The sequence below is a fragment of the Porites lutea genome, chromosome 14, assembly GCF_958299795.1.
Source record: "Porites lutea chromosome 14, jaPorLute2.1, whole genome shotgun sequence".
Classification (NCBI taxonomy): domain Eukaryota; kingdom Metazoa; phylum Cnidaria; class Anthozoa; order Scleractinia; family Poritidae; genus Porites; species Porites lutea.
In genome coordinates this window covers 21816784-21838567 of record NC_133214.1, presented here as the reverse complement: position 1 = coordinate 21838567, position 21784 = coordinate 21816784, and the positions used below count along the sequence as shown (strand labels likewise).

Below are 21784 nucleotides of genomic sequence, written 5' to 3'. Positions count from 1 at the left end.
CTCTTATGAAAATGTCGAGAAAGGTGAACTTTAAGGGAACATGAGATTTTAAAACGTAAAATGGTTTATTTTTCCTTGACCAGAACATGGGTGCCCAGAAAAAGCGGTAGATATTTTCCAATGAAAGAATTTTTGAGTAATCGGCAAAGTATTAATAGGATGTACACTTGGTTACAACGTTTTCTTTCGTCTCGTTCTTTTCATACCTACCGCGGAAAAATCCCACTGAGCACTTAATCGCTGAGCGAGAACAGCTCTACCTATTTTTTACCCAGCTACCATCTTAATTTTGAAAGGATTTTTGGAACGGATCAGTTCTGATCCAAAGAGTGTTATCACTAAACTTTGAGGGCAAGGTATTTACAAAACAAACAACACTACAGCTCACAAGTGTTGAAGGATTATAGTTGAGAAGAACTGCCATTGCGTATCTTCAGCGTTCTCAGGGAGTGACCAAGATTTTATCTACCCAGAAACATTAACTCGGCCGCTGGTGCACTGATGTACTTAATGATCCTGATCAAAACGGAACTGCACTTTCGCGCGATAAAAAGTCATAGATCCATCTACAGAGATTCAAAAACTGGGTCTCTTAGAAAATATAATACCATCTCAAGGCTTCTCAAAAACATCTCCCAATGAGACAAGAAGATCACCTAATCCAATCAAGTTCTCAAGGCGCTCGTTCACAGCTTAAGAAATGTAACATTGTGTATTTCTGTTTTGTGTTCTTGTAGGTTGTACATAGAGCAGTGCCGGTGTCCTTATATGCTATGCAGTTTTTTAGTTGAATAATACTAGTTACTTCTAGGAGCCGCTTCTCTTTCTAAGCCATTTGACGGACGAAGACCGAGTCACCGATTCAATTGTAAACGAGCAGGTCTTTTTAACACAATAGAACCTTACAAGCAATATCTTGATACAACCATATCACAAAAGAAATAAGTTCAGACAAAATTGAAAATGTTTGACCTAAAAATATAGAATAATCATAATTACTTATCGATTGAGAATTGTAACCGAATATTTTAGAGGTCTTCCTTTCCACTGGTGGTCAGTTAAAACGAGAACTGATGTGCTTCTCAATTCATTCAGGGTTCAGATATTGAAATTGTTCGATTTTTGGTTTGTTTAGGACGTGGATGGGGAGGGTTAGAAGTTACCCGACACCAAAGCTGAATTTGTCCACGCTTTTATTCGATTAGGAGCTTTTATACCTTTTGGTGAATATCCACAGATGACAAGAATAGTCAACCTACAGCAGGTTGAAAAATAAAGACGTAGTGTGTCCGCGCCATAAAAAAACATTATTTCTTGAATGTATGATAACATTTAACTGGCCGAAGTATTGCAATAGAGTACCGAAACTCAAACATAAGGTTTAGTTCCATCCAAGCTGTCCTGATGAGTTTTAAATTTCGTCTTGTGTGAATTTTAATAAAACGATCTTGTCGCGCCAGCCATTAGCGCCCTACATGACAGTTCAGGGACAGTTCGGTCAAATAATTGGAAGGCGTTGTTTCTCGGGGATAAGGAATCGTTTAGTAACGTTAATTATGATGTCTTTCTAACTAATTTTTCAAAACACAACGATATTTTCTCAACATTCCTTACCTTAGCATGATGAAATTGGTCACAGCTTGAGATGTCCTCTTCGCATGTTTGTAAATAGTGTGAAATAATCTCGCTGTTTTGTCTTATCTAATTCCCCTCAATTTGAGGATTAAGTACTACCTTCAGCAAGGGTGTAAATCGACCCAATACGATTCCCAAATGTGCTGTGATGCCTTTTTCGAATAAAAATGCGCTAGTTTTTCTGGGAGAAGTGGCCTGGTTAGCTACACTGGAAAAAGCCCTTGTGTGAGTTGTTAAAAATTCTTTCGCAATTGACCGCGTTGTTCGGTGCTAGCGAACTCGCCTATGATGACAACTATTTTTGGCTTGCCGGCACTTTAAATTCTTGACCAACTCGAATTTTAAGCTCGAGCAATGAAGGTACAATTAAGCTCAACATACATTTACTGGCCGCCAACACCGGGGGTCAAAAAACTCCTAATTCTCTACCTTTTATTACTCATTAACTAAGAGTTTCCCTTTGCCAACGCAGCTGCGTGAAGTGTGTACTGCTGGTGGCTCGCATGGAAGTCGGCCAGTGCATGGACGGGACTTGGATATATCCAGCACTTTGGCGTCCAATTCTGACACATTTAAGATAATTCATAAGAAGCAAGGAGTCAGCTCATTCAAAATCGTCTTTCTTTTGCTCACACTTCAGTGAAATAAAAAAATACTCCGTGTTGATAAAGCATTTCAATGTCAGCCGGTGCAGTCACCTGTGAGGTCGATTTCCCTCTTTAACTTACACATTATTCATAGCCAGAAAACCCATTTTCCTTTAGCGCCGGGTCATGGCAAGAAATAACAACTCACCACGGTTGTCGCAAGAAAAAACACTAGAAAAGATTTCCTTCGTACGATTACGTTTGATACGAGAATCACGTATTTCTTGTGTTCCATTCTCAGTTGTCTTCTTACAGACTTCTCGACAGAAAATTTTTGTTACAAGACATATATCTTTATCGTTTCGATAGGAACCTCAAATAACAACTGGTATGTTGGGAACATGGCCAGCTACTTTGAAATGCTTTTGTGGTAAATTTTCTTTCTGTACTTTTCGTTCATTTTCAATTTAGGTTTTCTTTTAAAGAAACGACCCATTATATTGTTCCTAATACTCGGTTGCAAATAGTAAGGTTTTTTTACTACGCCATATAAGAATCAAGAAAAAATATCAGGGTAATTTGAAAATGATTTTGTGACTAACATATATCTGCTTTTGTGGGAAGCAATAAAGTAATATAACATTGATATAATATTGCCTTCGTTTATTTAAAATGGGTGTTTTATCGTGTTCACTAACTGAAATCATGGTGATGTGTAAAATGTATATCCATCAGCAGAACAGCTTATTCTCTCGCGTCTTGGCATTTTCCGCCATAGTTAATGATGTTTCTTTTTTTGCTTTTTTAATACCAAAAGTTTGTAGGTAGTACATTAAACCAACTGATCACTGACAATGTTCTTTATTTCATTCCTTAGTGTTACTTGTTACTAATCAAGTTCGCATGCAGAACAGGTTGTACGATGGCCCTTCGAGGTAAAATTTGACTTCGAGACGGGCTCTTCAAAGTCGAGTGAGTTCGATGATGGGGTACAGGCGCTTACGACAAAAACAAGTGCTTGAGAATTTGCCGGCTCTTCACAGCTTTCCCGCGCTGGGCAATCAAAATTTGTCCCAACAAACTTACGTTGTTTCCCCAAAAGATTAACACTCTCTGAACAAGAAGTACAAGTAGAATTATGAATGTTTTATTCATAGTGTTTTCACGCTAATTTGTCTCGCTTTCTTCCATTAACAAGGCCTATGGTCAAGTTTTTGTGCTAACAGAGACACTTTCGTCAAAGGAAAGTTTGATGTTACAAGCAAAATGGTTATATACAATAACAATTGCTTTTCCTAAGCCTCTGAGACTACGATCCTTTTTCATTTACTTAAAAATCTCTTGTAACAATTGGCCGTGTTCTCTTTGTTGTCTGTAGTGTCTTGGTTCTTATTTTTCCTTAATCCGAAAGCAAACGAAAGTTGATTCAATTTACTAAGACTCATTCTTATAAATTACCTAACTCCTCCTCTTTTTTCATCGAGCAAACACAACCGACAATCAATTATGGCTCTCACACGCTACGCTTCATATCACATCCAAGGCCCAGAACAACCTATTCCTAGACCTAACCCGCTAAAAATTGAAATGAACCGGCGCTGAGATCATAAGGGCACTTTGTTTGGTTGTGTGATTTCATAAAAGCGGGTTATAAACAAAGAGGGAGAAGCGTCAAGGTGCAGAGAGCATCTTATAAAACCCTTTAGTTGAAATAGACATGTTGTTTGCCAAACATTGCATCGTCAGTTTTGATTCACCCAGTCTTAGTCCTACTGCGGTTCTACTAATTTGTGACAGTTCATGCGGTAATGCGAAGCGATTCTTTGCCGAAGAAACTAAATAATGACTGCTGACATTTATGCCAAACTCAAACATTCAGCGTTTTATGTTGAGACGAGAAGAATTGTAATTATAATTTAAGGTTGGTTTGGAACAGATTATCCTCGAACAATGATCACTTCTTATCTATTCGTCTTAATTTCAGACATGCATTTACTAAAAGCATTAAAACAATTTTTACAGCTACCTAGCAACTTATTCTAAAAAAATACCTGAGAAAATCAAAATTTCTCTCGCTAAAGTGCAAGCTTGAAATTTTTCAACTTAAAAAAGACATGCTCCTTAGCTATTTTGAATCTTAGAACAAAATGTTTTCGATCTCAACTGATGCGATTTTGCAACAGCTGCTGTCGCATAAAAATACTTCTCCGCGTTTGATGAACGTGAACTCCAGATGGAACCCTTACAATATAATATAAAAACATAAAATTAAGATCAAAGTGTATGATTCTTTAAATATATAAGTCTCTCCCTCAAAAATTTCTTATAACGCTGGCATATAGGTTTAAAATTTACTTTGCATCTTTTTATGGTGTCAGTGGAGGTTACCGCATTGTTCCACCTTTCATTTCGCACAACACGCGCTGTACAAGCAATGTTTACGCTACCAGTTCCAATATGGATTGGTAGGAGCAATGTACGATGATGATACAGGAGGAAAGTGGTAAAAGTCCGTTGGATCGTGTCGTAAATATCCAAAGTTATTAACCGGTGTGCCATAACAAGGTTGGCCATCTCGTACGAGAACAGGAACAGGTACAGTTCTTGGAGCAAACAGGGGCGATCCGTCATTCATTCCTCCTTTCTCGAAGCTCTGTTTCTTATATTTATATCTGTGATTTTGAAACCATATTTTTACCTGCGTAGGGCTCAAGTTGATTATTCTCGCAAGCTGCTCGCGCTCGGGAGCGGATAGGTATCGTTGTTGACGAAACCGTCTTTCAAGTTCATACGTTTGCGCCTTGGTAAACAGTACACGGCGTTTGCGTTTCTTCGGCGGATCATTCAAGTCGTCTTGTGCGTCCTCTTGTATAGACAATTCATGGTTGCCTTTTGAAGAACTTGAACCATTCTCTGTTGAATTCGAGTGCGAATCTGTGGCATCAAAGAAAATAGAAAAATTTTGTGAACGTGAGAACTATTTAGCTACAGTATACCTAAAGTATAGTAATTATTGGAACTGTATGAAAGTTATAGGAAAGTAAGTGGAGAACCCTTTACCCTCTACACGCGGCACAAACAAAATACCCTCAAGAACTCCAAGCCAAAAACACTCACAATAATAGTTTTACAGTTTAGTCATTTGTTCTTCGTTTGGTTAATTGTACCCTGGAACAGAAAAATCACGGGTTTATTTTTGCCGGGAAAGAAATCGAATTGCGTGCTTAAAAGTTCGTTATCTGTGTTTCAAACTCTGCAGACTAAGCCTCTCAAGACTCGCGCCGCGTATTTCACCATCTATTAAGTTTAGCACTTCAAGAAGTTTGCAGGTTTACATTTCGCTCGATCAAAGATACAAAATCAAGTCCATCCTTACTTGTATATGAAGCCTCTTGGGTTTGATTACACACTACAGGGCCACATGAAGAACTACGAGTATTTCCGTCAAGACACTGATAATTCATCGTCGATTCTTGGCTAGTTTCGCTCTTGGACAAACATAAACCGTTCTCGGGCAGGTTAAGAATATCCTTCACGGAGAACGAAGTCATCTCGAGCGCTCGATCGTTTGTGTACATGGATCTCAAAGGGCTTCCATTACTTGGCCTGGGGCTATATTACAGTCATGCTCTATCCGCCGTGCGCCGCGGTTCGCAACAGCTTCTTATAGATCGGGGCGTGCCCAGACTCTCAAGTATTGAACAAGATGTTTGACATTAAACAAATGTTACCCAAATTCGCCAAAGTCAACTTCTATTGATAGGTTAAGGTGGTGACGAAGTTGACATCACAATTAATTAGAAAGATAGCAATTGAATACCCTGTCACACGTAAAGCCCTTTCGAATGACAGGTCTGCCCTAAAAGGCTCCTTTTGACATGTCACGCTGGGTGGGTTTACCACTAGTGTTTCAATCCCCCGCTTCGTATTCAAACAACAGTACTTCCATATTCAATAGGTCACTTAGTTATTCGAATTCTGACGTCTCAAGCGAAATTGAAGAGACCCACTTTTCTCAGTCTAGTTTGTCAAGCCATCGAACGGCTCATAACCTCTCATCCACGCCTCTCCAATTTTTGAAAGATCGATGTAATCGAAATCGAAAGCTTGAATACCGACTAATGGGCGATCGGAAGAGCTAGCTGTTGGATTAGTGATAAAATCTGAAAAAAATTTGCACCTTTGCTAATCGCTCAGGCTCTTTGTTATAGTCTCACATTTTTTAGCTGAAAATATATTTATTATAACCGCCCACATTTTGATATAGGTAATCAGGGCGATTTTTCGTGTTTGTCGTACTTTGTTTTTATTTCTCGAGTATAGACGAGAACCTGGGACTCGGTTCAAGTGGCTGCTTATTTTAGTGCAAATGGATCTCTCTCAGTTGTTACCGGGTGTTTTTACCGACAGCCACAAAATGGCATTCTACATAATACCAAGAACGTTTGAAAACTGTCATCGTTTAATTATAAGAATGTTCGTTTGATTGTGTCCTAATAAGCTCAAGGTTAATGGCTTTCTCTGTAAAAAACGTTTTAATATGTTATGCTTTTGCATGATGAAATCCTGAGTTGTAAAAAGTTATAAACAGTAGATTAAGGAAGTACAAGGTTCATGACTCGGATGGGTGAAAATATTCTCCCCTCGGTACAAACAAGAAAAAAGGAGTCTTAAAGCTTTGGAGTCGAATTAAAAAGGAACGTTGTAGAGCATTTTAACAATACAGTGGGAAGGGGCAGTTTACATGATAAGTTATTCTGTGACAATTTTCTTTTGAGGCCAGCTGAAATGTTCTCGAGTTGTATTTCCGTGAAAATTGAGTACATTATCTGAAGTTACTCGTGGTTACAAAGCAATTTGTTGAGTACTGCTATTGAGCTCAGCCAGGTGCGGCGACGACCGAAGCGACTTGTGGATGCAGTTTAGCACCTACCCCGCGCCTTACTCGCTGTTGTTAGATTGAAATGAGACTAGAAATCGCCAGTAAAGTGAGCAGGTAGGTTGAATCATATGCAGTGAGCGATTCAGCTGCTGGCCGGCGCCGCGCCGTTTGAGTGGACCACGAGGCACTTGGAATCGTAGGCGTCATTTTGAATAAAGCAACCATGCAAGTACGTGTGGAGCCCTTTTCATTCGCAAAAATATCCAAGTTAAAAATAAGTTACATGTTTAAAACCGAAACGTGACAAATTTTATTTTGTAACATAACGAAAAACAAACAATGGTACAGAACGGTGCTGCTCTCTCGTTTCTTTATTCGACTGGTCACATTGCGGCTCACATACTCGAAGGTAAGCTAGCCACATGGCTGTGCTAAAGTCTTCTGGCGGTGGCGTCTCTCGTGGAAAGTGAATTCGTTCAGTGCGGCGCGCAGGTCTCTCACGCGACTGAGTCGGTCCCGTGCCCCTCTAAGTACCTGTAGCAACCCTTGTGTAAGAAATGGCGATAGGTACAGGTAAGGTCTTCTCTGCCTTTGTATTACCGAAGCTTTGTAAAGGACCATTATGTTTTGTCATCTCGCCCGTAAATAATCATTGCCCCCTTCTTGTTATGAGTTGCACTGAGGAAAAACATCCCCCAAAAACCACCTTTGTCGAGATTTCTGGGGGAAATGTGGCCTTACTAAGATTTTGATTATGAAGAGATTGTCTCATCAATATTTTACACTCAAAAATGAGAGAAAAGACGAAATGTTGTACAAGAGGGTATTACGTCGCTTAACATGTTTGCTCACTAACCAGGCCATTCAAACAAACTGTTTGTTAATGTCGCAGTGTGAGTGACATAGTCGCCATTATAGCATTAAGCTAAAGATATTCTAATTTCGTCTTGTGAATATCTTAGATCAATACTTAGCCCGACGAATAAAGTGTTTTTGTTTTCTCGCGTGTTCCGTTCACCTTTGTGACTGACACCAAAACGCAACAAAGCCAAGGAGTTCATAAATAAACATCATCACAAGAAACATCTAATACTTTTCAATTAGGAAGGATTAAAAGTTTTACGCTCAGAGTTTTAAATATATTTGCTTTTTATTAGCTAAAGAAGAGAAATGAATGCCTCGTTAATTAATGCACAAAAGATGTAATATGAAAAAAAAAAAAAAGAACCAAAACAAAACTAGTTGGAATGGAATCATGTGTTGGCTGGGATGACACGATGAATTTTGCTGTCCCATTAGCACCCGTTCTTCGAAACAACCACTAATTATTGTTTAAAAATTCGGTGGCTTGGGATTTAGCCACTCTGTAAATGGGTAAAGAGAGATCGTATTTCATTTTAAAGTGCCGCCTACTTTTCCGAGAGCGCAGGTTGAAAGCCTTTGAAGAGCGACAAGACGCATTATGAGTTGTAAACATCTTAAGTTCTCAACAGCGTATAAAGCTTTCACCTAAACATGCACTCTAACGGGGCGACGAGCGCTCTTGAGTACCTCATGGCGGTGAATTGTTGTGCTTTGGTGAATATGCTTAACAAAACATTGAAGTCCGACGTAATATTTTATAGGTACTACAGGATGCTTTGGTGTGAATTCCTCTAATAAACAATAGTTACTCTCTGTGTTCGAATGTTCATTGTTGGTAATGTAAGATAATACGAAAAATCATTAGAGTTTTATCTAAAGTTTTAAAGATGCATTAACAGATTCGATATTCGTTGTTCAAATCAACCAAGTGATATTGCATCCGAACACGCAACAGAATAATTTTTTAAAAAGAGGATTTAAAAACAATTTCACCCATGTAAAATTGTTTTTTTCTGTTACTGGACCAAATAATTTTACGGTGGTAAAAGAGAGTAATCAATTTTTAATGGTCCCTACGAAGAGAATTACTTCAACTCCTCTCCAGTTACTCCTCAAAAATCATCGGCTCAAGTCTTCATTTATTAAGATTCTTTGAAAACCTTTTAACCGAATCAACAGTCCGGTCTATGGTCTACTTAAAATTGATGCCTGAAAGTTGACTGAGATGGTAAAAATTCTTTTAGATGTGTGGGTAAAGAAACGAAAACGGATGTGACTGCGTGATTTCTTTTACCCTCAAGGCAGCTGGCAATGAAGAGTCAGTTATTCAGGTAAAACTCTCTTATTTCATTAATTTTATTCAAATTTCGAACCTGCGAGCGTTAATAAAGGTACAATGAATAGATTCGATTTTTTTTCTGCATTGAACAGAAGCGAGAGCGAGATAAAAACCACCAGAAAATAGTCATGAAGTGACGGCCGACATATTAACCTTAAAAATTAGTCGGGTGAATTCCACGTAATTTAACGGTTAATTATGTCGGGCTTTTAGCCTTTTCGCACATTTATTTAAGGAGAATTAGTCTTTTTATATGTTTCATCCATGTCTTGAAGAGTTTTACCTGTTCAGGGTCCTAGATATAATGAAAACTCTCCTTGCTTTACAAGCTCGCATGCGAATTGAACCACCTAAGATTCACCGTAATTCTCACATCTAAAAGCCATACGAATGTTTGTAAGCACAGTCAACGGCCAGGATATAGTAGTTTGTATCTAGCTAACTATACCTTGCCGGAATCAGCATGCCTAAGTAGCTGAAACTGTCAGAATACATTCGACCAGCCCTCTATATTCTAGCCATCAATTGCGCACGGATGCATTACTCGCGTCGTGCGATTTCAACGAGATATTGATGTGAATTGTCAAAAACGATCACCCAATGAGTAAACAAGAAAACGTCCTTTCCGCGATGTTCAAATATGTTTCTGTATCTGTTTTCATTACAACCATCTCGAACGCTAAGTGGAAAGACACGATGTTTCCGTACGTCAAATCGTCCCGGAGTCAGTATAAGAATCCTTCCAGATGCACGCCTAGCACACCCAGTAGCTTCAGTACGAGAGACCGAGTAGGCAGCGTTACGCGAAATTGTGCCGGACCAGTTTATGGATTTTGGAGAAATTTTTATCTCTTGTCTTTGGACTGAATATTGTTGAAACTTTGGAGGCCACGTGGAAAGGCAAAAGGACTGATCTGAATATGGAAGGTGAGTCGTTGTCCTTTTGAGAAACCGGGCGTGTGGGCGGACGGATATCTCGGGCAGATTCTGCAAGCAAACTAAAAGGCGTGTTTACATCGCATACCTAGCTAAACACTCTACAGTAGTCCAATATCTCCTGCACTTTAGAGTTCTATAAATATTGCTGAAAAAGACAGACTGTTTCAGATGTCGTATGTAAATAAGTAAGGTTCGAGTTTCCCGATAACAAAGACTTGATGGTGCTAAGCGGGTAACATTTTGAACTGAAGACTGATATGCCCCAAGGGGGAATCAAAGGCAGGGTATAATTCTATAAAACATTTCTAAAGAAAAGTAGAGATCACAAATAAAGTTACATAAAAAGATACAATTTAAATGGAACGTTTATACAGTTCATAATCACGAACAATGATGCAAAGAAGGCTTTTAATGTATTCCCTGTGTATTAAAGCCTATTCTTTAGACAATTCTTTAAGTTTCCTTTCTCGCAATTGTTCAATTCGGACAAAATGACACATCTGTCTGTTCCGCGAGTGAAAAGTTTTTCTTCTATTGTTAATCAATCCCACACACTGTTTGCTTTGCGACCGTGCTCGCAAATTGAAACAAGAACACACTCATTGCAAAGAAAAAATCAACTGTGATGATGTATGCAAACAAGGAAGAGTCAGGCTTTCTCTTTTGCTGATGATCGAATTATACGCCAGACGCGCACAACTAACGAAGTGAATTGTTCGACTTTAAAATAACCCAACACAAACGTTGCAAATCTAAGCTAATCTTTGTCATGGGATCCGTCAGTAATACCCAATAATTCTTCGCGGTATTTGAATTTGTTCTACGAAAAATCAGATTACAACCTTTTACTGATAATTGTCATATTCACACATGTACTGGAGTAAAAAAAACTGAATCCAACATCGAATTTTACTCAAGCTGGTGACAGTTGAAGAGCTACAATAGCTCATTTTGCTGTGGCGTATAGATTACAAGGCGATATCTCAGAGAAGAGATTTCAGTATAAGAATCATTAGCTGTATAAACCTAATAAGGAAACAGATCTCTTTGATATGTCGTATTGTACTTGGAATAATTATACACTTACATATTATAATTGGGTAACCACATATTTTCAGGTATTTGTTTCGATAATTCCCCAGACCTCTGACGTGACCGATGAAAACACTTTCCCCCTCTGGTTTTTGTTTCGAACCGTTTATAAACGAGAAAAAGCTAACTTATGGCATACCCTTGTTGTTACGGGCACATTTCGCCCTCGCAACACATGTTATTCAAGAACTAACCAGGGTAAAACGTACAACCTCGTTGCTAACTATTTTCATAAGCTGTTTTGTCTGAGTTAGCAAGAACGATTTTGATGTCCCCATTCATGTGCTAGTTACGAAACAAGATTCACGCCCATCGTCAACGAACAGTCAACCGCTTTGGTATCCATGGATTTAGAACTGAATTCTTTCCAACGTTAAGATATTTTGTCTTTGCTTTTCATTTGAGTAAGCGGGTATGCACAATGTACCACCATCTCCACGCGAATTTGTTCAATATTGGTCTCTGATGGAATGAATGCGAAACAAAGACGAATATCTTATGCTATTCTTTAGTATTTCAGCAGGTCGATTTCTTTATAAAATATATGAATGACATAGTTAGTATATACAATAAGAGAGAATTCTTACGGTTTAGTTATTTCGAAAATAACTTAAACAACCCACATAATTTTACGATAACAAAACCGATTAAACCAGAGCAAAACTTACAGTTTCATTGTTGGATGAATTAAACTTGCCTTCAACTGATCACAGACTGCCGCACAGAGGCGAAAGGTCTTTGTTCAACTGAAACAAGGAGAAATTTTTTCAGGACCCTTAAAATGATCATAAAATACGTTCCTTTAGAGTTTTTAAGTGTTTTGATCTTTCCATATTTGGCGCGAATCTATGAAGCACATATGTTTTGATGTAGTGGTGTAGACCCAGTACAAATCTCGATAGTTTTTATCAATTCTCTGAGTAATTAAAATAACAAATAGTTATTGTTTCACACAGCAGTAGCTGGTGAAAAAAAGGACACGGAGTATTATTTATTCATGGACGTGCAAGGTCGAAACAATGATCATACCTTGTCATTGTGTGTTAACTCGCGTGTATTACCAATTAGAATTTAACTGAATAGATTCAATTGGAATACCGTCAATATAGAACATGAAGTTCGTATAGATAACGTTTGTAAACTAACAACCTTAAAAAAAAGAAAAAGGTAATAATTGAACATTTAACCTCAAACTCTCAGACAGAAAACATCAATGTTTGGATGTGTAATTAGGTAGAGATATTTTTCTTGGAGTAAATCAACATTTGGGTTTTGCCCTGTCCCTGGGAGGCTTTACACAGAGAGCACAGAGCACTCATAATTTCCTGGGACGTTCAATTCAAGAGTCGACAATGTTTACAATGTCATCTCAATGGAATTAGATTTGAGAGGTTTTCGCAGCGATTCGGAAAGATTCTCTGCCGCACGCCAGACGTAATTTTCAAGTCTCACGTTAATTCTACTCTCTGTTACACTTCTTAATAAGATTCCTGTCAAACTGGAGTTGAGAAAATGTAGATTAGACGTTTTAGTGCCGGGGGTTCAATGATTGCCGATCGTGACGATGTAATAAAAGCAACTGAATGAAACAGAGATAAACGTAAACTTCCTAATCCGCCAGTTCAATTAAAGCCTAAATCAACAGAAAGCAATGCTATGGCAGAACATGTGTGAAATAAAGGCCTGTAAAGACTGCTCTCGCGACCAGAGAATGGTCCTTCTGTCACCTTAAGTCCACTGAAATGACAGACATTTAGTCTTGCCTTCTCAGCATTCAGTTGATCTGTCAGTTTTTCGTGGCACTTTCTCCTAACAAAACAACCTGACGACAATCCGGCCAAATTGTTTGATTTCAAATGGCCTGTCGAAAGAGTGAAGTGTAGCCCCGCCCTGCTACACTAAGAGCCTGCCCCGTGCGTGCGACCTGCTTTAATCGTGTTATCTGAGCTCCCAATACAATGGAGCCCATTTGAGACCGTTTACACGAAACGCAAGCACCGGATAAAAATGAGTTCCTTTTCCATAAGAGACATTCTTAATCTTCCAGAAGAAAGAATCCGCTCTCTGAACTCCAAGGGCGAGGATCAGATGACCTTGCAAGAAAGACGGAGCTTTGCAATCGCCACTCCAAGCTCAGACGATGAAGAGGGAAACGCTGATGCGCGGGACACCACAAAGTCAAGTACGAATAACTTAACTATTAATGATTTTTTCCCCGCAAAGCAAATGCCACGCGCTGTATTCAAGTAAAAGTGTCTAAGCTCAAAAGTTGTAGGAACGATTAACGAACTCAAGAGATCTTTGTCGTGAATAACAGTGTGAAAAGAGTTAATTCGCTTTAGATAAGTGTAGTTAAACTCTGTAAACTTCACCACATCTAAGAAATCTCGAAGTTTCACTTCTTAGCTGTCAGGCTTTATTATGTGTCATACTAGAGTCCCATAACTGGCCTCATAAAAAGCTGTTCTATATTGTAACGATAGCATCCTTTACTGCCACTTATAACCTCAATAGAAACGGAAAAAGTTTCAAGTGATTAATTCTGCTATGGTGCGAAAAATATGTCAATGGAATTGTCAACTCTAGGGCTGTATGCCGGCTCTATTTCGGTCGTATTCATTGAGGATTCATGACTTGTCGGTTTATGGCACGCAATTTGGCAAGCGCGATATTTATTTATGAATTTCTGACTTCAACAACTTTTAAATGGCAATTCACATTTTTATTCTCGAGATAAGGTGAATTGGGTTAATTCAAAGTAGATTATTCAGGTTTTATAATGCTACTGGTAGTCTATTGAGAAACTCACATGGATAACCGCAACTCTCTTACCCAAACAGGCGCGGCACAACGACCACCGTCTCAGTCTCAGAATCCAAACGCCCAACTGGCCTCGGACAGGAAGGAACAATCAGAATCTAGCAAGAAGAGAAAGAGAAGGGTTTTGTTCACAAAAGCGCAGACGTTTGTTTTAGAAAGAAGATTTCAACAACAGCGCTATTTGTCGGCACCCGAGCGGGAAGAACTTGCACGGATAGTGAACCTTACTCCAGCGCAAGTGAAAATTTGGTTTCAAAACCACAGATATAAATACCGCAAGCAGATTAGTGAGCGAGGGCCTTGGGATAAACCGTATTCACCTTTGTCAGCACAAGGGGCTTTATTGAACGGTTCAGGACAGTTCTGCAGCTGCCTCAGTCCAAGCTGTAGCTACCTAAGTAGTCCACCCTACCAAGGAGACTATCTTCACTATCCTACGGCAGTTAACTCAACGTACATCCAGCCTAGCACGTATTGGTGATTGAATACTGAACAGCGAACCAAGCGCCCACGCGACTATGTTTTTAAAGTAACAGGAGTAGTATAGTAAATGCTCTTTCAACTAGCGTTTGTCTAAAAACAGATAAGGGGGTTCATTGTCAGTGTTAAGTTTTGAAATGACAACGCCACGTTTCGAAAATTTACTTGTAAATAAGTTAGACAAGTCAGCTCGAGTAAAGCGCAGCAAAACGTTTACATTCTGTAAATTGTACACACATTCACCTTAGGGGCTCCAGTCCCATGTTTTTTTTGCTTTCGGGTACCAGAAAGCGTGCGTAGCTGACAACGAAAAAGGGAAGCGTGGTTTAATGTAGAGAAAATAATCTTGTAAATAGTGAGAAATTCGATATAAAGTGATTTTGTAAGGTATTAAGAGTTAGGCGCAAAAAGTTCGCGAAGTTAAAATATCGTTTACCGACACAAATGTGAACTGTGTGCATTGGGAATTCCTTGTGTAATCATCTGTCTTTTGATTTCTTTATAGAACACTAAAACCGTCACTAGTATTTTATCATGAATGCCAAAGAATAAATGAAACTGCTAGAAGCCAAGAATTCTCTCTGTGTTTTATGAATAGGGTGTAAAAGATACAATCTGAATCGTTTTGATTTACTTGATTATTCTTAGTTCACAAGTCAAGGCGCAGCGATGTATCGTTGATTTATAAGGTTTTGGAAGTTTTCTCGTGCTTATTTTTCATCCAAGCCACTTATTACTCTTCCATTGTAAGGGGTTAAAAGGGGATAAATACACTAAAACTTGTGACTGCAGTATCTAGCTTGAGTTACTGGTAACCGATTGTTTTGTACCTGTTTAAACTCAATTGTAGCATAGGAGATGAACAGTTCAGTTCTCGATTTCCTTTCGTCCATGTTAGCTTATGCTAAAAAACACAAAAAGAACCGTAAGAACAGAAAGTCAATGCAGTCAAATTTTATTATTTTAGCCACAAACAACACTTCCGGCAAGTAATACTTAGAGGCTTAAGCCAGAGACCCTCAAAAGTTAGAGACGCCAGTCGTAATGAACAGCCTCCCGAGAAAACACCGCTAACAGATTTCGAATTTGAATCATTGCTCTTGTAAGTACAACTCAACAGCTTCGACAAAACGATCAGTGTTTTACAGATCACTAAAAAGCCAGAAATTCAGAGATCAACCAACTGAAGTTTTATTTTTTTAATTCCCTAATTGTTCCGCCTCTGTTTTGATTATAGGAGTCAGTTTATAAACCTCGGTCGAAATATCCTCCTTGTTTTCAAGAGGCAACCATTTACTTTGAAAAACTATCCATATCTTCAGGGTACTTTCGTCTTTGCATGTAGAAGATCAAGTTTCTTTTGTATTTAAATATTTAAACAGTTTCGTTGGGCCATAACATCAATATTGAATCTAAAAGATTAAGTTTGTAATCGACCAAAAATAACAAAAAATGTTTTGTTTTGTCTATTATCGTCTAAAGCAACAAAATAGAAACAAAACTAGTCTTTCGCGGCGAATCGATGGCGTGCCAGTGGGTATTATTGTCCATAAGTCTTATTATTTGCGTTGTAATTTTGATTTCTGCTTCTGAAAGAAAGCTTTTTGTAAAACAAGAAGCAGTTCTTCCAAGAGAGTCTTTACAACCACATTTAACTTTGCCGATTTTATTTTTTAATGATTTCATTTCATTGTTCCGCGATAAAAGAGGATAACTTGATTGAGTCAACGTCGATTTAGCGTAGGTTCCAACACGGGACGGGTCGGGGCCCCGCGTAATCTCATATCCCGGCTAGGTCTATTGGCAATTGTCCCAGTATATAGCAATATATTGCTCGATACGTTTCATTCAGCTGGTTTAAATTGGCTTGAATCCTGAGCTAACTTAGCCTACGTCTTCAGAAAAAAAAAGGCAGTAAATAGAGCAGGAACTTTGTGATATAGAAAATGTCTTACTTAGTATTCTGCATATTTAATTCAAAAAGCTTCGACCAATACTAAGTCATAAATCGACTACAACGAAAGAGTCTCTTTGGTGGGGAGAGAAAAGCTTGAAATGTAATAGTATAGATTTAGCACTTTTTGTTTTGCTTTGTTTTATTGTGATGTTTTATAAGTTTGGTGAGAAAAGTCAAAGGGTTTTTTCGGTCCACATGTAACTATGATAGGGAAAATTTCATTGATTGTTTAAGGATTAGCTGTATTGACTGACGAGGCAATAAAGGGTTTTTATTTAGATTTTAAATTTCCTATATTGAACGATATTCAGGAAGTTTGTCGAAAAGTGCGATTTCATTGCTACATAAAATTAGTCTCGTCAACCCTGCTCACTTTTTGCTTCAATCTTAATTAGATATCACAATTTGCAGTTCGTCCCATTCGAATAGGAAAAAACTGACGCTTTCGTACCAAGCCCCGCTAAATTTAATAGAAAATTGCTGACTCAAATCGGAAGCAAATTTTCAGTTGTAATATTCTGCGGCCGGTGCGAAATCCCCGATAATTTCATTTTAGACAGAATGGAGCTCCGATTTCCTTTTGTACAAAGGAAAAAGAAGTCTTTTCGGATCATTGTAAAGAGAAGTTTTGTGAATAGTTTTCTTGTTCTTCCTGGCTGTCAGAAGAGAATTAAAAAGACATCATTAACTGTGATTTTATGTCAGAGGATTATGACATTTCAAAGTTATTGGTTAAATAAAGCTTAGGAAATGGCTGTTCAAACAGCGAGCTACACCATCAAATCTAATTCCTAAAGAAATCTCACGTGAAACTTAAAATTTTCACCAAAAAATATTAATTCATTTAGCTCTGTACACTAACTGATCCGCGCATTTGCAACTTTTTTATGTGGCGAGAAAATAAAGTAGTCCCACAAGTGATATATCGTTGGTTACAAAAGGGATATCAAAGGCTCTGTTTGTTTATTGAAGCAGCTTTGTATGTTCAACAATAGTTTAATAACACTAACTTTAATTAAAAATCGCCGTTTACTGTGCAAAGATATTTGATTACTAAACCGTGGTGTTGACTTAGGTTTTTGTTTCCTTTATGGCTGTGTTTTCAGGTGCCGCTGAGAGAAAATCATTGGTTATTGTTAACCTTTAGGAACGTATTTTATTAAACAGTAAATTTTGATTGGCGATATCTCCTTCTGTTTCGGCGACGTCTCGTCAAACCCAAGGATGTACACAAACATTTTTCTTTTTAGTTTCAATTTTTTCATAAATTCAAACTGACATTTCCGAAACTTATCTTCGTATTTCTTAATGGGAGAGTTTACACAGAATCTGATTTAATTCAATCTCAATTTCGTGTGTATGTGATAAAGTTGAAATTGCACTCGGAAAACTTGAAAGTTGCTGAGTAGTTTTCCGCCCTATCAATCGAATTCATAAGCCCAGCAATAGAATAAAAAAAATTATTTCCTTCGTCTAAATGATCTTCCGTTTATTTTAATGTTAATAAAGTCACTGTAATAACGTCATAACTTTCAAGTAACCTTTTCGCAATGAAAAAAGCCAACGAACTTAAACTAATCCTCATAGTGAACAGAAAAATAAAAATTAAACCTCCACCAGTTTCGCTAACTTTTTCTCCCTGTTCTTGATACCTATTACTCCGGATTTAGCAATAACAAACGTAAAGTGTAATCCATAATGTATTAGCGTTAAACTAAAGAAAATTATATAACAATGATGAAAAGGTTAACTATAAGGTCCATAAGAGTTTTTACTGTTTTAATATGTATAGGTGAACTGACTTAGTACCCTCATTCTAAATATCTATCCTTCATGTGTGAAACCTATAGTGGATGTAGTCCCTCGAACAGTATCACCTCGATATAACGAAGGGGCAAGGGACTGGCAAAATGTTTCGCTAAAACGAGGTTTCGTTATATCGAGGTTCTTTTTCATATGTTTGGCCATCTCCAATACTGGAATTGTTCATTTATGGGGTATTATGTTTCCACTACTGTGTAATATGTACAGTTCAGATTTCGAGTGTATCAATGAAATGGAACTTAAACGTGGCCACTTAAACGAAAGCTGTTCATGGATGCTTTAGTCTAATAGTTAAAATCAGAATGGATTTTTAATGGAGCTTTATTCAAACTTGGTTCTTTTCACGATTCCATCATGAAAATCAGTAAGCTGTTAGGGACCCGAATTTATCTGTCAGGAATTTAAAATAGAAGGCATACTCTGTTATTCGAAGTACATTAAGCGAGGTCGAACGTATATAGTATCTGAATTGCACTTCAACAACCCGAGTGGCCTCTCATCTGCATTGAGAATTTCGGCGAGTTCCATTCTTTCACGATTGAAGGGTGGAATTCCTCTCTCGAGAACAAGAGCCTTATCACGTGATCTTAGTGAAGAAAATATAGAGCAAGCTTCCGTAGCAGTGGTCAAAGTGTGTGCATGTTTCTTAAGAAATTATTTCACACATTTTTTAAATCATTTATGAATCGAAATAACATGGCTTAGCAAAGACTGATACTTTCTTTTCTAAAACCAAGAAAGGTATTTTGTTTCTAGGGATATAGGTTTTTCGAAGTGAATGGTTTTGTTAATTCTCTTTATGTTGATCAGATAATGATAACGAATTCATTACACCAGCATGTGCATTTTATTTATTTAGCGCCTTCGTATGAGATAGTAGATAAAAGATCCAAAGGAACGATGTTAATCTCTTCAAGTCCATAATGACTCGCACTTTTAAGTAAAGTTTCCTCTACGTTTAGTTGCGGATAGTAATGATTAATCGCCAGTCGAACATTCTTGTCACTTCTAGTGCGCATGTTAAAGCTGAAGTCCCATGAAAGACTTTGTCTTGATGAACAAACACACATCACCAGCCGTCCAAACAAGGTAATAAACCGTGCTAAGAAAAAAGTCCTGTTGCCATTGGTAACGAAGATGACCGCATGCGGTTCAAACTTTTATATCTACATAATAAAGACATTGATTAAAACATGTGAAGAGGCGAGAACTTTCGTCATCAAGGGTGACAACTTGTCAACCACTTTAATCCATATGCACTAAGTCTAGACTAGGAAAGTTTAAGTTCCACGGGAAAAAACGCTCCTGCTTTCATTTCCGTGGTAAAACGTTCTTACTTGTATGAATTCACTAAGAAATTCATTGGTTACACTGACTCTCGACATAATTACAAGAATCAAGGGGTAGTCAAATGTGCATAGCTCTCGTTTGAACTGCTCTGTGACTTTCAGTCACAGAGTCAAAAGTTAGAACCACCTTATATAGGATAATAAACAGTACCACAGGAAAGTACTGCTCAGTAGCTTTCATTTGAATGGTCACACTTTAGGATTTCATCCACAGACGCAAAAGTTACAATCGCCTTGTACAGCATAATAAACAGCACCACAGAAGAGTACAACTTAGTAGCGTTCGTTTATGAATGGTCACACTATAGTATTTCATTCACAGACTCAAACGTTAGAACCACCTGGTACAATATAATAAACAGTAAAGCACAGGAAAGTACTTTTCAGTAGCGTTTATTTTAATGGTCACACTCCTAGCGATTTCCTCCAACTTGTCCAAACACTTTAAAAGCTAGAGCTAGCTCAGAACAGACCACTAAACAACAGCATGAGGAAGTACAGCTTAGAAAATTATATTTAAATGTTTATACTGTAGAAATTTAACATGTAATTTGAAAATTTGCAGAGCTTCATAAAGCATTATCAAAAGAAGTGGAAAGAAAGAAAGACTCGATTAATCCGCGTCATCAGCAACCATCCGCTCTTACTCTGATAATCAAATATTTCATATTGCACATTGTGCGTCATTACCAATATTAGACACTCAGCCCGTTCACAAGAATTATCACACCTCAAAGTTTCGATCTCAGACTTGAATGTTAAGAATATGAGGGACAGTACTATTCATGGCAACGCGTACAGCCGTTTACTCGAGGTACAAAACAAGACTAACCTCCGCGCAGGACAAAAGTACAGTCATACCATGTTAACACACAGACACTGAAAAGGCGATAGAAAGAGTCCGTATAAACAGGGTGTGAGTATTAAGAAGGTCATGTTATGAAAGACAAAAAGACACCTTTTATTAGTACAAAGTACTAAAGAAATACAAGAGGACATTAGCCTCTTCAAATTAAACATTTCTAACCTTAACAAAGCCGTTGTTTCTCGGACTAAATTCACAGAAACACTCAAAAATCGCTCATCTTTATATTACTTAATCTAAACCGTTTTCTGCATAACTCATGTGACGACAAAATAGTCTGAAACTGCGGTGTACTGTATAGCGCTTGGAACATCGAAATTGTGTCCAAAAGGATAGGTCTGTTACAGTACACAGTTAATAATGAAGGATCCACATTAGCGAGGTTGGCATTCTGTGAGAATCTCAGTGTTGACTCGGCAAAAAAACAAGTATCGATTGTCTGTATTAAGCGGGTTAAATTTGGAGAAAATGTATGGGCGTTCCTTCCGCAGCAGGGACAAAGAAAAGTGTCCGTATAAAGCTGGGTTCGAATGTATTCAATGGCAAGCAAAAAGCGAGTTAAATACGTTCCTAAGTAACATAACTGATAAGATTACTTTTATTGGATTAGGAGAAGTTAGAAGAGTGATACTTGGTAATTGACTGGACACATGAATATCTGTTACATGGTATGGTAAACGCTACCCTTCCGCCAATCCTGACGAAAGTAAGCCATTAACAGAAACGCGATATAAGAATCGGCTCTTAAAAAGTGAGGATTACTATCTAGAAAACTTTAAAGTTATACACTGAACCTCTATAGGGAACAATGAATAGTCCTTCAAGGAATCAAAAAAACCCTTTATTCAAGTCATTGCTATCGTTTGCCCAGCTTTGTAGGTCTGATTGAAGTCTGTTCAAACATACACGCAAAACTGAAAACTTCTCTGTTTTCTTTAACTGATTTGTTAATTTCATCAAAGGAAATCCTGTTTGCTTTAGAATAGTGTAAGGTGTTAGCCAAGACGTGGAAAAGAGTATATTGTGTTTCAAAGATTGAAGAAATTAGTGAAAAGTATTTGAAAATTATATATTCAACGAAAACTTTGTGACAATGCCATTTCTTCGAGAGTTTGTAACAAAGTAGACCTTTAAAACTGGTTTGAGGGTTT

The 21784-nt window shown here is 37.9% G+C and overlaps 2 protein-coding genes across 5 annotated transcripts; one reads left to right on the top strand and one right to left on the bottom strand.

Annotated features, from left to right (window-relative positions):
* Nucleotides 1–3347: 3347 nt before the first annotated feature.
* Nucleotides 3348–7130, bottom strand: LOC140923897 (homeobox protein Nkx-2.5-like). The gene is made up of 2 exons (XM_073373917.1): nt 5599–7130; nt 3348–5156 (listed from the first exon to the last, which is right to left on the bottom strand). The coding sequence occupies exons 1-2, from the start codon at nt 5798–5800 to the stop codon at nt 4666–4668; spliced, it is 693 nt and encodes a 230-aa protein (XP_073230018.1). The 5' UTR covers nt 5801–7130; the 3' UTR covers nt 3348–4665.
* Nucleotides 7131–7551: 421 nt separating this feature from the next.
* On the top strand, nt 7552–15228 carry LOC140923898 (homeobox protein Nkx-2.8-like). 4 transcript variants are annotated; one of them, XM_073373921.1, is made up of 4 exons: nt 8998–9299; nt 9992–10234; nt 13386–13520; nt 14179–15227. In XM_073373921.1, the coding sequence occupies exons 2-4, from the start codon at nt 10228–10230 to the stop codon at nt 14637–14639; spliced, it is 603 nt and encodes a 200-aa protein (XP_073230022.1). In that variant the 5' UTR covers nt 8998–9299; nt 9992–10227; the 3' UTR covers nt 14640–15227. The 4 variants fall into 4 exon arrangements, with proteins under 4 accessions (XP_073230020.1, XP_073230022.1, XP_073230021.1 ...); XM_073373919.1 differs by lacking the exons at nt 8998–9299; nt 9992–10234 and adding an exon at nt 7552–7677 and having other exon boundaries at nt 14179–15228; XM_073373920.1 differs by lacking the exon at nt 8998–9299 and having other exon boundaries at nt 9767–10234.
* Nucleotides 15229–21784: the final 6556 nt, after the last annotated feature.

Bases quoted from the DNA above. Each gene is read 5' to 3' on its own strand.
- LOC140923898 (XM_073373918.1), top strand. From the start codon at position 13,346: ATGAGTTCCTTTTCCATAAGAGACATTCTTAATCTTCCAGAAGAAAGA. The intron at 13,521-14,178 runs GTACGAATAACT...TTACCCAAACAG, and splicing joins GCGGGACACCACAAAGTCAA to GCGCGGCACAACGACCACCG.
- LOC140923897 (XM_073373917.1), bottom strand. From the start codon at position 5,800: ATGTACACAAACGATCGAGCGCTCGAGATGACTTCGTTCTCCGTGAAG. The intron at 5,157-5,598 runs GTAAGGATGGAC...TTGATGCCACAG, and splicing joins CCAAGAGGCTTCATATACAA to ATTCGCACTCGAATTCAACA.